The 16,022-nt window shown below is 46.0% G+C and overlaps 2 protein-coding genes across 2 annotated transcripts in view; one reads left to right on the top strand and one right to left on the bottom strand.

Moving 5' to 3' along the window:
- LOC135904916 (alpha-tocopherol transfer protein-like) overlaps nt 1-16,022 on the top strand; it is a 143,849-nt gene that overhangs the window by 56,502 nt on the left and 71,325 nt on the right. The gene's annotated exons all lie outside the window — the stretch shown is intronic.
- Nucleotides 135-15,523, bottom strand: LOC135904881 (retinaldehyde-binding protein 1-like). Its single transcript, XM_070535917.1, has 6 exons — nt 14,868-15,523; nt 13,122-13,257; nt 6,968-7,219; nt 6,092-6,282; nt 4,125-4,238; nt 135-322 (listed from the first exon to the last, which is right to left on the bottom strand). The coding sequence occupies exons 1-6, from the start codon at nt 14,868-14,870 to the stop codon at nt 143-145; spliced, it is 876 nt and encodes a 291-aa protein (XP_070392018.1). The 5' UTR covers nt 14,871-15,523; the 3' UTR covers nt 135-142.

Below are 16,022 nucleotides of genomic sequence, written 5' to 3'. Positions count from 1 at the left end.
ACACCGGTTATTATGAACTAAAAGCAGCGGCAGCGAGGACAGCAGCGTCATCTCACTTTTACTTTTAAAATGCAAGCTCGATATTTGGGTACATCGAGCATCCGTCGCAAGAAAGCTTTTTCTGCTGTTAGAGGCGTACCCTTTATTTAGCTGACGAGTAGCCAAATTGACACATTCGCTCAAAATGGCTTGTCGTGCTTTGGAAAAATTCCACTTGGCTTTGGTAATCAAAGTCCTCCCACTCTCCACCGCACTCTTTGGGTATGAATTCAGAAGGAAGGATCTCGCCAAAAGTAGAAAAGTCACTCCCAAGTAGTCGCAGCTGCAACGAGAAAAAATAAAGCACACGGAAGTAAAGCTGCTTGAACTAGCGGTTTGATTATGTTAATTTAGATCTTAAGCTTCGTATCCTGTGCGTAGAATTATTTACGAGATTTTGCGCTTTAATGTAACCCGTACGAAACAAGGTTAGACTTATCACCGATTCACTCCTTTTCCTGAGTTCGCGTCCGATAAATAAAGCGAGGGAAAACTAATAGCCATCACCACAACATGATAAATAGGTGGGGGACATCTCGATTCCTAGCAGTAACCCTATCTTACTGCTGATAAGCCTGCATTGTGCTTCATTTTAGCTTGAATGGGTTCGGCGAGTTCCCGTTCGTAACACGCTCAGTGAACGCAGACGCGTATCACAAGATCGGATCCATACAACGGCAAACTGGAGACACCACCTCGAAGTACTGCTTTGTTTATTCTAACAAATGAAAATTTGCATTATATGCTTACCACCACACCTGGATTTCCTCAAATTTCTCAGCAAGTTCCTATTTCATGGGTAGCATTGTTAAACGAAGCACATAAAATCTTCGACTGCCTTTTTTTCTTGCCATCGGAGAAGCAACCTGCTGGTGAAATTGTACAGATTCGTGCGGCTGCGTAATGGTAAGTATAAGACACGACAAAACGGGAAAACAACAATGTTCAGTATTTTGTTGGATCATGTGAACAAAAAGTTTGGTTACAACCTTTGAGAATAAGAAAGAAAACAGAGCAGTGGTTGGTGGATATTTCTTTCAGGCCGTTAGATAATAAATGCAAGTGTCTTCGTGATAAATGGACTTTCTCGCCTCTGTGACTTCAACAGATAACATGTCTGCTCCGTAGGGTATGAATGAATGAATAGATGGATGAATGCTTTTGTTATACCACTTAGTTATGTAATGGTTTTCAGAAAAAAACTACGAAAAGATAAAATAAGGACAGCAGGAGTCGCGAAGAGTGCAACAGACAGACATCATACAACAGCAGCACATAAGCGCTATTTATGTATACTACGGTACATCATTTGCCATGAATAACGCAATCATGCGCTGGTAACATGTCCGGTGTTGCCTAATTTCTTGAAGGGTATCGCTGAAGTGAGATGAAGAAGTCGCCTAATTCCCGCTAAATTTTGCAGAAAGGACGATAAATTTCTCGCTAAAACTTTTGACTGAATATAAAGTAACGTAGGCGCTTTCGAACACTATACTATACGTTAGCATGGCGTGACTTATTTACCGAAACAACTCACGTTTTCTAAAATGCGTGTGAGTGAAGAAAGAACAATGAATTCATCAGTAGTGTGCAACGGCCTTGTGCTCGCGATAGCGTTAAGGAGCCCGTGTCGCAGAAAATCCGGTGTCGGCGTGCCGCGTCCAACGTCGTTTTAGAGAGAGAGTGAGAGATATAGAGAGAAAGAGAGAAAGAGAGAGAGGGGAAAGGCAGGGAGGTCAACCAGACGAGCGTCCGGTTTGCTACCCCACACCGGGGGAAGGGAAAGGGGAACAGAAAGAGGAAAGTGGGATAAAGGGAACACTGTCTGTGCACACAGCAAAGGGCATGGAAATCAGTAAAGTCAAAGCAGCTGCTCCATCGATACGTTAGGCTGCCGTCATTCTGCTGTCTGAAGCTAATCTTATTGCTTCATAGCTGGTGACGTACGTTGAAGTCACCAGTGGAGACAAAGGAGTCGGTGGACGTCAGCAGTACGTTGCACTGCGTGGCAGTATATTATTAAGCTAAACCCCAGCCGTTCTGTCTTCAGAGTGAATATAATGATGTGCAAGAGCCATGATGCTTACTCAAGAGTTGCAAGTACTGAATTGAGAGCATTCAGCACTTGCATTGCACTTCGCGTTGACGGTGTATGCAGGTTAAGAGCATTCTAAAGGTATTCATTAGAGACCGGAGCATCATAACCACTTGCCGGTCTTCTTCGGGCAATTTGTCTGGAACCTACGCTGTGCACTCTACAACCGTGCGCAGCTGTATCACTTAACGTGGCTCCGGCAGTGGCATCGGCTGCGGCATCGCCTCCGGCTGTGGCATCGGCTGTGTCATCGGCTGTGCCACCGATTGTGGCATCGGCTGTGGCATCGGCTGTGGCTTCGGTTGTGACTTCCGCTGTTGTTCTGGCTTTGGCTGTTGCTTTAGTAGTGAGGACCAAGTTCTGTTGTTCTCCGCCATGTCCTTGTCAGATTTAGATTGAATTGCCCCAGGCCTTGGGGTCAGAGGAGGAGGTGTTGTTGGATGGGGCGTACACTTAACAGAGGCATCAATCCGACGGCGTCGGGAGCGCCGCTTTGTGACCGCCGCAACAGCTTCCCGATGAGACGAATGGTCTCTCACCATCTGCTTCCATATCGCCTTTTCCTTCTTCAGTTTGAGGCAGTCCTTCAAGGAAGCATCATCAGACCTAAGGCAATTGGTACATTTGAGAACCGTGGCTGCACAAGAGTCTGCAGCGTGGGGCTCGCTGCAGCGTGGGGCTCGCTGCAGCGTGAGCAAACTCTTGTGTTCTTGCGCACGGCGCTGACGTGCCCCAGCCTCATAGAATGGTGGCATTGCAATGGCCTTGGGATGAATGGTCGCACAGGGTGTCTAAAGTGGCCCACCTTCACGTGCGAAGGGAGAGTCTCGCCCTTGAATATAATTTTCACACAGCGGGATGTGCCGAGGCGATACACAAGTGTTATGGGGACGCCATCAACGGCAGGCTTCACTAGAATCGGCAAGTCAGCGCTGGAGATGGGGACGTCCACGTCGTAGATGGCACCAGTAGCGGAACCACTGTTCAGGGGCATGTAGGAGTGGAGCTTAATGCCGCCTAGATTTGTAACTTTAGTCAAATTTCTCAGCGCAGTGTCATGTGTGACGTCGATTCTCAATTTCTGGAGCTAAAATACGGGGACAAATCGTAAACTACGACTTGGATAAAACCTACACACATGATAGCTTCCAGGTTCTAATATTACTGTACAAGAAAAATCCCTGTTTCAGCGTTTCTACAATTCACAAACCGGCCGCGGCGTCCTCCATTTGCACGCGCCGGCGCGCTTTTGTCTTGGGGGCCATGGAGCGGCGCATCCGGTTCTTTGCAATACCTCCAGCTGGCGCTCGCTTCCGCCGCATCGCTGCCCATGCAGGAGGCCGCGTTTCTACCACTGGCCGCCTTCGAGCACAGCGGTCGCGGCCAGCGTTTCCCGGTAAACATTATGTTACATTCGCTCCAGCTGCCGGGAATCGTGAGAAGCAGTTAGTGATCTTTGAACCCTATCGCGTTCCACTCCTAAAGGCGAAGCTTACGCGTCCTTCAATTTCTTATTTATTTAGTACCTTCTAAATCTCACAAATAAAATTTGTAAATGCCCATTAATCGGACATATTTACTGAAAGTGCAAAACCCGGAGCCTCGAGACCCATTTCAATCAGTTTTGTAAAGAATAAAAAAAAGATCGCATTTTGTGAGCCCACCGCGAATCCTATGAAGGCTTTTCCTTCATCATGGTAACAGAGCCTACGATTCATACAGACGATTTCGTCCATTGTTATGTAGCTTTTGAATAATGGAGTGTGTTCCAGAAGGGTATTTTCGAAGCAACTTTTGTAACTTCGAAGTTGCTAAAATGTGGCCAGTTGTTCTACGACGTCGCTAAAATGTCACCGGCCGCTACAATTAAAAAAAATGTCGCTAAAAAGACAAGGCAGTCGCTAAAGCTAGACGACAGAATTCCTAAAATGGCAACACTACACGTATCAGACAACATATTTGCTATACAGAAGATTCAGATTCCACATACCCTTTTCCTTAATTTTGCAGACATGAAGGACTTGAGGAGAGAATAAGCAAAAGTGAAGATAGCTGGAGTGTTGACAAAGTAAATTCCCTTGATGCGGGCAGGGAGTGAATCCTGCAAGGGAAGAATATGTTGACGCCATTGATGCAAAGTGATCCTTTCATAAATATTTACTCTTGCTTCGGCAAGGGTACGCTGTTACAAGTTTTTCATTATTTTCAAAAAAAAAAAATACGAGGACACCTAAGCAGTTCTTATGACTTGTGAATGCGAAATCACTACTGTGCAATGGAACGCCGCTGAGCGGTACTTCGAATTATGAACTCCTCGCGGGCAAGCAAGTGCGTTCAGATGCTTCGCCCACGCCTCCTCGATAGCAGAAGGCCGACGTACTTGGATCCGCGTTGTCTTGCTACCTTGCCCGACTGCCATAGAATCTAATCGGGACGCTTCCGGGTAAGCCGCGGGGATTTTGACTTCACCGCCTTCGTCACGCCCTGCTTGGCAATAAAAATTTGGGTCCAAGTAGCATGATGATGTAAAACAGAGTGCAGAAGCCGATTATCTAGGGGGCTATGGTTTAGCCCGTGGGTATGACACTCGGCTTCCGAGCGTGGAATCGTAGATTCAATACTCACCATCGGAAACGTGTTTCCTTTCGAATTTACCCTGTATTTTATACATTATTTTTTATAGCGATTACCGAGGCGTAGTTAAAACGCAGGCGAGAGCTTGCGCGGACAAGAAACGCGTTTATAACACAGGCTTCGGAAGGCGAGGGTCACGTGGCATCGCTGCGATCTCCTCTCCGCTCACGCAACACGTGGTGCACCGGCGAGGTAGCCGGTGTACCGTTTCGCCGGCTCTGCTCCATCGAGACGCGCAGGTGACGGGGCGTCGCAGCCAATGGGAATTGACGAGTCACTTCACTGCTACAGACGCCGGCATTTTCGATCAATGGGCCATTTGATGGTTTCGCATCAATGAGCATATCTGAAATCGACAGGGTGGAGTAGGTTTCACGAATGAAGAAATTGTCATCTACCTGCATGGGGCCCGTTTTGATGTCCTTGGAAATGCTAACTTCGCCGTTCAAGAAGAAACCCTGATGGTTTTTTCACAAAATCTGGGATTAGCAATCTGACTTAACCACCAGGCTAATACGCACAAGTGCGAAATGGAATTATTTGAAAGCTCCCAGCATCTCGGGCAGCACAATGCTACATCCTTCGTTTTATTATGTTGCTGCGGTGACACGTTACTAAGTGCGTGTTGCGTTTGGGAAGCAGCTTACAACATGCCTGCCAAATCCTTGCGCTATCTTCCTTCTTATTCCTGTCTCAGTCATATTTCCGTCCCTTCTACTTCTTTCAACACATTGCTTACTGATTTTAAGGGCTGGGATAACATATCGATTGTATTGTAATGGCTACTCCTTTCGGTGCTGTGCGAGTGGTTCAAGCGTCGCTCAGCCCACGTTTTCACCTATAGTTGGCACGCCGTCACCGGGGGTGACAAAGAAGGAATAGAATCGAGCTAAAGAAATCCTTACGTTATATCGGTCCACGTATCAGTCACACACTTTCAGCAGGCTTTCACTTTTCTGTCAATCAACCTCTGTCTTTGCGGTCATGTAGAAAACAGTTTTTCCTAACATTTGTGCCTTGACAGATTTCGGCCATTCATAGTGTATTCAAAGTGGTTAAGCACTTATTCCTTAGGATCAACATCCCAAAACCTTACTTTAACACATTGTGGCCGTCGCTCTTAGCGTGCTTTGGCTTCTCCTGAAAGGAGTGGGACTTTACAAACTCACAACTAAACGTAACGAAGACCAAGCATTCGACAATTGCACCAAGCAACAAATGTTACGAGTATTTTCACAGAGTTATTGCACTTATCAGGGATCGCAGCATGTAATAGCTCGCTAAACTTGACGGGCGTAGAAGCCCGACTTTCCCACTTTCCTGTAAAACAGTTACGGCTCGATGCAGAAACCACGGTGACAGCGTGATGAGATGGTGCGTATTGAAGCCTTCCATGTCGATGATGAACACCGCGCCCCGAATCTGTGTCTCTCCCGAGAGAAGGTTGCATTCGATGGCCACCATTAGGCACCTCATTAGCTCGTTTATCGAGCATATGTCACTATTCCAAGCTCCTGAAACGAAAAAAACAAGATACGAGTATTGTATGCTGCCGCTCTGCCCTTTTCCATTCAAATGGCACCCGTCACGTGTTGACGCTCCTATTTACAGGGAAAAGATCGTATGCCCATGTCTGCTTAATTGCACCTCTTGAAGGACAGGTGATAATAAACTTGTAAACAATGAACATTTGTGCGAAAAGTCTCTTTGAATTTTTCCGAGAAGTTCGGGTAAATATGAAGTTACTGCTATCGATGCGTTTTAACGGATAGGGAATAAGTAGGGCAGTGCGGTGTCAGAATGACACTGCTAGGAAATGTAGACGTTTCAGTGACAGTTGATACACATCATAATGTTCCTGAAATAAGGTGTCGCGGAGACCGAATATTTATCTTATTTGCTACCTAATGTGAAAAAACTAAAATTTCGGCAAATATGGGGGATTTTTGTGCAGGTTTGCGAACCGTTTCACTGCATAAATATAAGACTTGTTTGCAACAGTCACTAGAATGTGTATTCTTCTGAGTGCAAATTTCAGTAGTGCTGCAAACCCAAGAATTACATTTATGCCTTTCGCATGTTTACTTATACTAGAATATTTCCTGGGCGGAATCTTCCCTTTGTAACCCGTTATTTGTGGGTGTAACTAGCACCATCTGAATTATCTTATGAGCAGCAATCGAAGGAGACAAAACTTACCGAACCTTACATACCCTGCGGCTCTGCGCAGCGGATCTCTCTTTTTCGACGACAAAATGAGCTTGTGGTCCTTAAATACTGTCTGGTATGGGATGCTAGATGGGTTTAGGTCTTCAAAATACTCGGGAATTTGCTTGCGGACGCGGAAGTAGTTTTTCACTCTTTTGAATGCGTCGTTCACTCGGTATTTGCGGGTTCGAAGGAACATGAGCAGGAATGCGTGGTCTTGAGGCACCCGCAAGTTGCTTTCTCCTGCAGGGAAGAGAGTATTAAATGTCGTAAGTTGCGGTGCCCGGTAGCGCTCCTGAGGCTACATAGACTGACCGTTGTGTGCATCGAGCATTCGCGATAACAGTGAATATGTGTATTCACCGTCCGCATCACAGCAAAATTTGTTGTGTTTCTAAGGGTTTTTGTCTTGTAAAATCCCTTAAGTCTATAGAAAATTTACTGCACACGACAGCGAGCTCGAACTACACGTGCAATGAGAGACGCTGCAGTTGAAAAGTGCGCATGAGTACGTGATCACCTGGCACGCACCAAAATGCCTGACGCGAGAGTTTGACAGTGGTATTATTATTATTATTATTATTATTATTATTATTATTATTATTATTATTATTATTATTATTATTATTATTATTTGTTTTGCACACATATACACATATACACAGGTAACAGGAAAGGGAAAGCGAGGAGCAGGCTGGCAACTGCCACCGGAAAGGGCACAACGCCTGCCTACTCTTCTGAAGGGAGGCGACAGCAACACAGAAATGGAAGATAGGAAGGAGGGGAGGAAAAAGGAAAAAGGAAAGGAGAGCAACAGGGCAAATCTAAAGACCAAAGTAGAACACTGCAACAGGACAAATCTAAAGACTAAAGTAGAACTCTGCAGCCGGAATTAAAGTAGCGCCGCGTCGAACAGCCACCACAATTATCAACCACGTCCATGGCTAAGTGAACCGGTGATTACGTACAGCGGTAGCGATTCAAGCTTATTTCACGCAGTTTTCGCGTCGTGTGTCGACACTATAACATTGCTTACCTGTCATAAAAAGAGTAATAAAAAGCTTCCTTTTACCCAATCAACAATCCATCTTGCCCTTTATTATAAGTGTGTAAATCATTGTTAGGTTTGTCCTCCAACCGCCCCATCGCTCTGGGCAGTTGCATCGGGAAAATAATGGCAGGAATCATTTTTGCGCGTCTGTAATGCTACCTGGAAAATTACAACGTGTACCCATATGCTATGACTTGGATCTGGCATAGGCGCTAATAAATAATCTCAACGATTTGGGCACATTTGTTCAACATCAAAAACCTCTGAAATGACTCGCTGCGGCATTGTTTCTTGAGATCAAATGCGCCTATGATAATGTAGCACATTATGCCATTAAAGAGGCTCTCATTGAAACCGGAATCTGTGGCCACGCTTCTCAGTGGCTATGCAGTTATTTGACCGATGGGCATTTCTTCGTGATGACCGAGGATGGCGCCTCGACTCACCACCAAACATGCCGGGGAGTGCCACAAGGCCAACGATATTCAACCTATAGTGATTGTTGGCGTAGTCATATGCTTTCCCAACACAGTTCAAGTATCAGTCTATGCTGACGACATCTGCATCTGGGCATCTGCTGTAACATGACTGCAGGTACGAGCAAGGCTACAAAAGGCAGTTAAGCTAGCATCAATGTATTTGCGAAAACAGAACTCAGAGCTGTCTTCAGAGAAATGCTTCCTTGTTACATTCACTCGGAAGGCAATGAGGCCTTGATCTGTAAGTGTCAATGGGCAAGAAATTATAAACGCACGGAAACATAGCTTTTTAGGGGTAATTATCGGCCGCGACCTATCATGGAGCCCACATGTTTCATACCTAAAGAGGAGGTTAGTGACAAAATTTATCGGCGAAAAGCCATGAGACACACCAGTGTGGTTAATACTGCAGCTTTATAACGCCTTGTTCCTTTGTTGCGCAAAATGCAGCCTCCCTGTGCTTGGCAACACCTGCAAAACAAACCTGCGTGTACTGCACGGTCTACAAGCTCAAGCTCTAAGGACGTCTCTTGGTCTTCTGAAATCTGCGTCTACAGTGGCTATGATTGTCATAGCTCGAGATCACCCAATGTCAACACACTTGGCCACCGATGCTCCCAGGGCATATGTTCAGCACGTGGCCAAACTACCTTCTCACCATCTTGATTCCTTACACACAACTTTCAGTCATATATTTGCTGTCAATCGCACCTCATTCCGATCGAGCTGCATGCCTACAGCAAGACCATGCTCACCTTTATGGTGCCTGCGCAAGCCTGAAATGTCTCACCATCCCTGGAATCACGAGGAAAGCTAACATGCCGTCGTTTGCCGTTTGCCCTAAAGCAGGTGACATTAGGACTTTTACATGAGGTGCTCAGTGGCCGCGTACACGTTTACACCAATTGCTCAGTCACACCTGCAAGTTCAGCTGCCACTGTGGTGATACCAAGATGCGTCAAAATACAGCTAAAACCATCACATGTATCATCAACAACAGCTGCTGATCTTGCAGTCCTGCGTGCGGCTCTTTATTTCATTCTGGAGGAACCACCCCATGCATGATCAATCTTCTGTGATTCCAAGGTAGCTCTACAGAGTGTACTCTCAGCACTGCACCATAGATCACATGAGCAGCTCGTTGCAGAGATCAGAGATGTCCAGTATCCCACAGTTCACGAAGGATACGATATATCAGTGGTTGCCTAGTCACTGTGGCGTCAACTGCGTTGCCATTCCTCTTTTGAGAGCCGACACAACGAAAAAGTTTTCCGCGCTTGCGCGTGACCTAACATTAGCTCAGTGGAAATAATCCGAATTAACAAGTGCACACATTCCAACACTGGACCCTAATTTACAGCTCCGTATTCCGCCCGACCCTCCATGACGTAATTGCACCCTTCCAGTCCATAGTAGCGTTTTCCTAGCAGCATATTTTCAAATGCGTACTCATTTCTTATCATAATGGACAACAGCCCACTTCGTGACCTCTACGGGTGCAACGAAACAATCGGGCACATTCTTTGCGAGAGCTCTCGTTTCAGCCCGCAATGACCAGCCCTCTCAGCCACCCTAGATCAACTGGAAAAGCGCCCAATAATGGAAAACAACATCCTTGGAACCTGTCCTGCGCAAACCTCAGTGCGAGCCAATTTGAAGGCGCTGATGCATTATTTAGAAGACGCGAGATTTGGGACAAGTTGTGACTGTACACTGTGGGACGTAGGATGGAACGGTGACACTGCGTAACACTAGGAACGCCTTCGCAGACTGCATGACAGTGCCCACAGAAGCAGTTCTGTGTCGCGTGTATAGGTGTTTGTTTGTGTGTTTGTCTTTTATTCTTTTTCGCTCTCTCACATATAGCATCAGTTTCCCCTCCCCTGGTACAGGGTAGCCAACCGGAGACAAACTCTGGTTAACCTCCCTGTCTTTTCTTTGCATCTCTCCCACTTTCTAATGAGGCAAAAAACGCCCTGAGCCCCTTGCGGCATGAAGTTTTCTTTTCGCGTAAACACAAAGTATACAGGCATTTGTTTAAGCCAGACATGCCTAAGCCAACCTCATTTTTCTTGAAGGAGCGCTTGATTACAATTTTATGAGCCAGAATGCTTGCCCATCATATATGGTACACGTTGCCTTTGCGGGCGCCTTTTCTGTTTATGCAAAAATACAGCTGAATTGCAGAAAGCTTGCAAAATATTTCGGAAGAATCAAAAAGAACTTGACACATTGTTTAGAGAAATGGAGTGTGCTTGTTACTGCTGGCACTTTCATTTTGACTTTTTGCCCATGCTACACAAATAATGGTGTTAAGAAATAGTATAGTCCTTGCAAACATCACGCTGATAATCAGCAAATAAACACCCTGATATTTTTTTGCGCACCTATTTCAAACGAAGTAATAGAAAATGGGAGAAAATATGGACTTTTTGCACATTGTTCGATGAGCTGCCGCTATAAAATCTTTAAGAAAAAATAATTCAACAATTATTTCCAGTGGTTAAAATAAGTTCCTGCGTACTTCATTACAAAGAGGCAAGTAGATTCCTGGTGAATATGCGGCATCATTTATTATATTGAATTCCATTATGCTGCAAGTCGTTTTAAGCGTATCATATATGGTAAACCCTGCAGTACAAAGGTAACGTAGTGAAAATTTCGATGATTATCTGCCATTTATTATTTTGCTAAACAAACTGAGCAAACGCAAAAGCTGACGTGCTGCCTCTTTCTACGCTTTATCTTTAACCGCTTCAAATTAAAGGGACGAGACTAAGTTATTACACTGTAATGACGGGTACTCCTTTGACTTCTGAAAGTGTTTAACTTATAATGGAAAAACCCCTTGAAAATGTGAACGGCAAAAATGAGACGAACGCAGATTCTCAGTCTTTAGCAGCAGGCATATCAAGCCATGAGACTTCAGACGTACAAAATGCAAATTAGTCGCTTTTACTTTGCGCAGGTGTGTGCATAAATTAGGTAAGAAACGCTGGTGGGTGAATATTGCGCAAAGTTGTCTTCTTTCATACCAGTTCTGCGAACATGGCCTGTTGCCAGCTCGCGGGGTTCCTCACTTACTCTGACCCATTCTCTCTGTGCCCTTGCTATAGCTCGTCGCGCACCAAAACTAATCATTGCTGGCGTATCTTGTGAGCTGATAATCACATGCCGCATATTAATTCATTCCAATCGATTTGTTAGTTTTGTAGGCCTCACAGACCAGAAAGTTCGCGCATGTCTTTTTTTTTGTCATAACATCCGCAACTAGACTATAAGGTTAGTTTAGATTAGTTTAAATGCGCAGTTGCGTCGTGCCGTACAGACAGCCCAGATTTCGTTGCGTATGTGGTGTTAAGAAACGGTGAAAGGGTCGGTAGAATGACACCCTTACAATTATTTAAGGACTTTAGGGTAAAGGAGACTCTTCGGGATGCACGGGACTCACGTCGGCGCGCGCAATCCCAATCCTTCAACCTGACAAGACGCCACCTTCTCTCGAATCCCGCGTACCTGCAAACCTCAGAAAATATCTTTGTGAGGTAATGCCAGTGCGACTGACAACCTGGCGTCCAAATCTGCTCTAACAAGATGCGGAGGAATTCAAACCACCGGAGGAACTGTGCTGGATGTTTCGGGGCACTCTGCATACGCATACCGGTCCCGGGGAAACCACTGAAACACACCAACTTCAATTGCACTGTCTTCTACGGTCTACGAAGAGGCGCCCATGTAAGTGTAATTTACAGCTTTCGGCAAGAAATAGGCACATCAGTGAATGCTTGACAAAACAAAACTTTGCAGACAAGTCTACGCTGCATAGAAGGCACATTTATAACGACAGAGATGAAGATACACACGATAATTACCGACGCGTGCAGGCACGCGCATGAACACTTACTCAGACAGACAGACAGACGGACGGACGGACGGATGGGCGGACAGACGGATGGGCGGACGGACGGACAGACAGACAGAGAGACGGACGGACGGACGGACGGACGGACGGACGGACGGACGGACAGACAGACAGACAGACAGACAGACAGACAGACAGACAGACAGACAGACAGACAGACAGACAGACAGACAGACAGACAGACAGACAGACAGACAGACAGACAGACAGACAGACAGACAGACAGACAGACAGACAGACAGACAGACAGACAGACAGACAGACAGACAGACAGACAGACAGACAGACAGACAGACAGACAGACAGACGGACGGACAGACGGACGGACGGACGGACGGACGGACGGACGGACGGACGGACGGACGGACAGACAGACAGACAGACAGACAGACAGACAGACAGACAGACAGACAGACAGACAGACAGACAGACAGACAGACAGACAGACGCACACGCACGCGCCACATGCAATGCACGTAAGGAAACTTCATGGTGAATAAAACGGTAGTATAACTGTGCAGCATATAACTCAACCTGTTCTCCTACTGCACTGAAAATCAAACGCTATTGATAATTTTAAAAAGCAGTAAGGGGAATTTATCTAATTGGACTGAGTAACTTTCCGAGTTCCTATCACACCCCGCCTCGACAAACTGATCAGCGATGATGCCAGCCAAAACAGTAGTGACATACCTTCAAGAAGCTGTCGTAGCTGTGCCAAGCATCTTCGCTTCACTTCCGGTGTTTCACCAAGCTCTTCCATTGCAAGGGTCTCCAGGTCTTTCAGTGGACCCTCGACTTCAGTTTCAGTTTTATCGCAGGTGATTGACTATAGGACACAAAGATGAAGACGGTCACATAAATTGCCCTTTGAGGAAGCTATTTTATTTACGTGGGCGTTTGTATTGCGCCTTTTCATTCCGAATATTTTTCAAGTGCCGCCTGAATTCGTTTTCTAAATGACAACTTTTAATTCTCCAAACTACTTTTGTTTGTCATCCTAATGTTATGTTTTTATTTTTCTTTAGCGTAGTGCTGAATTTCGCTAGCGCAAACGCACTTGCCTGTAAAATATAGGGTAGATACATTATAGTGTTAAAGCATAGGGTCTGCAAGGTTTATCGGTATTGGAGGGAGCAGCTTGTAATAGCCTGGCTACCTTCGATATCAAAATGATACCCATACCAGCCCGCCGGTGCCTGTTCTAGCGTACCATAATAATATACGCACCGTTTCATGAATACAGACTGTATACCTAAGAACGTATATGGATGTTCAAACGATATCTGCGTAGATTAGAGCCCAAACGAACGTCACCAGGGCAAGTTGAAAATGTACCTTTGCATATGTGTATATGTGGCTTTATTAGACGGTTTTAGTTTAGCGTACGCAACTACAGCGTACGCTATACGCTATAATATAGCGCACGCTAAGCAGGGCACGTCTTCTACAATTTTAGTTGGCCGGCGATATCTTCGGAGGCCATATGCCGTCGTTGTGGCTATTTCGAGCCTGTAGCGATAGGTGGCGCTGACATCTCGAATGTTTCTTTCGTTAGGCTTCGACTCGTTCGAAACGAGAAGTGATCTCGAAAACACCACGAGGTTATCCATAATACTCTGTCGTCGAAGCGGCCTGAGACTGAGCGAAAGCCGTTTACGCAGTCATTTGCTACGAACGAAGTGGATTTTACAAAAGCAACGACAAATTCAATTCGAAGCGGGCAGCCGGGACCACCGCCACGTTTCCCGTAAACTCCGCAAACCACGCGAAAACGCTAACGCTAACTCGTTTGCGCTGCGTACGCCCGCTGTACCCGCTATTTCGTTTAGCGTTCAGCGCATGCGCAGTGACGACCCGCAATTTTTTAGCTTATGCTCTACTAAAACTGTCAATTATCCTTTTTTGCGTTAAAGGTTGCACACCTGAATGAAGTAGGAATAACCAACGAAGAAACCGTTATGATGGATGAATTCTGAGAATTCGGGAATCTTTAGTTATGGTTGTTCCCACAAATGACTTGCAAGTACCATTTTCGCATTTTGCACGTTACCTTTCCGAATTCGTATCTTGAGTTTGAATAGTAGCGCCAATGGGCATCAGTAAGCGTCGATGATGAATGCAAATGAAAAATAAATCAAAGCCTCTAAATGCGCGAAGCGAGAATAAACAACAAAAAGACGTAGTTCTTCCGCAGAATCAAATGCACTATTTCCACCGCTAGATGCACCGTTGATCCAAACAACTTACTATGTGCTTTACATCTTCGCTCATCATCGTCACCCATCATGCGCCTTTTTCTTCCCTCTTTCTTTCCCTCTTCCCCTTCCCCCAACGCAGAGTAGCTGGCTGAGGAACGTACCTCAAGGCTGGTCTATATGCATTTCGTATCATTAAACCTTTCTCTAACTATTAGTGAAAGAACATAGATAAGCTTACCATGTTTAGTATCAGAAATATCTCCGCTGTAGATTCTACTCCGTTACTTTGCAAGTCATCCGTTGCAGAAAACGTGTAAGCTCGAAGTCTTCCGTCAGCACACCATATTACTATTTCCGCATCAATCACATTTAGAAAACCTCTTATCGTCACAGCGCTATGAAATGAAGCATAGTTCGACGCAGCAGTGGTTGCTCTGCTACAGTAGACAAACAAAGTGCATCGGGCGATGAGACAGGACGCTTATCACAGCCACCGTTGGTATCACGCTGCAGCAGGGCCTCGAGGAAGACCGCATTCTTGGTTTCGATGTGCACGCACTGTGACAGCAACCAGCCACACTCTCGACGCACACAACCCTGCACTGCGGACGTCTCGAGCGACACCCAAGCCGACAGCGAACGCAATCCACTGAGACAGCACACGTAGGACGACTACGAAAATATCAGATGTCCCCTAGCCGACGCTGAGCGCTCCGCAGCGGCCGCTTGCTTGTACCGTCAGGCCGCCAAGGGCGACCTTGCGCAACAGAACACTTGCGTAACTGCTATCGCACCACTCTGTCGCTGTCGAGGATCGGCGCTCTGTGGCTGCCTTCCTTCAATAACACGAGGTTGCTGACCGCGCTGGTAGGCCATGAGACCTGGAACTAGCGTCGACTCGACAGCCTTGAGAGGAGCATTGCATTTGCACCAGCAGATGCTTGACTTCGCGGAAGCTGTGCCCCTTTTTCATGGAGAATTCGAACCAGAGTTAAGCACTAGAACAACAAAAGAACACAAGAATCGTCTTAGCTATCAATTCAGCAAGAATACCTAAAACTCAGCTGCACGAACGTGTCGCTTCGTAAAAGGCTGCTGCCAGCTAAGAACATCAGCCAAGGTCATTCATCTGCTGCTGCACTTCCCGCTGCGATTCTAGGGCTGGGTGTCGCGCTGCAGGCTCGACTCCTTCTTACACTGTTTATTTTTAATCAACCAAGTAATCTCTTACATAAAATACTCCCGCTACATTCGTTTTAGCAGAACTTTTCGCCCATGAACCATCGCTTGTGAAGTTACGGTCAGCGTATCATTCCAGCAGGTGATCTTCGCTTAGAGGGACGTATACATAAGCGAAACTCTAACCACTGTAAAACTCTGTCATGGCTCCATT

Source organism: Dermacentor albipictus, chromosome 3 (genome assembly GCF_038994185.2).
Source record: "Dermacentor albipictus isolate Rhodes 1998 colony chromosome 3, USDA_Dalb.pri_finalv2, whole genome shotgun sequence".
NCBI classification, from domain to species: Eukaryota; Metazoa; Arthropoda; class Arachnida; order Ixodida; family Ixodidae; genus Dermacentor; species Dermacentor albipictus.
Note: the sequence above shows the minus strand (reverse complement) of the source record. Positions and strands in the feature narration are given on the sequence as shown.

Coding starts and splice junctions, on each gene's coding strand:
- LOC135904881 (XM_070535917.1), bottom strand. Junction 7,220..13,121: donor GCTACGACAGCTTCTTGAAG/GTATGTCACTAC, acceptor TCTTCCCTGCAG/GAGAAAGCAACTTGCGGGTG. Junction 323..4,124: donor CTGCAAAATTAAGGAAAAGG/GTATGTGGAATC, acceptor TTCTCGTTGCAG/CTGCGACTACTTGGGAGTGA.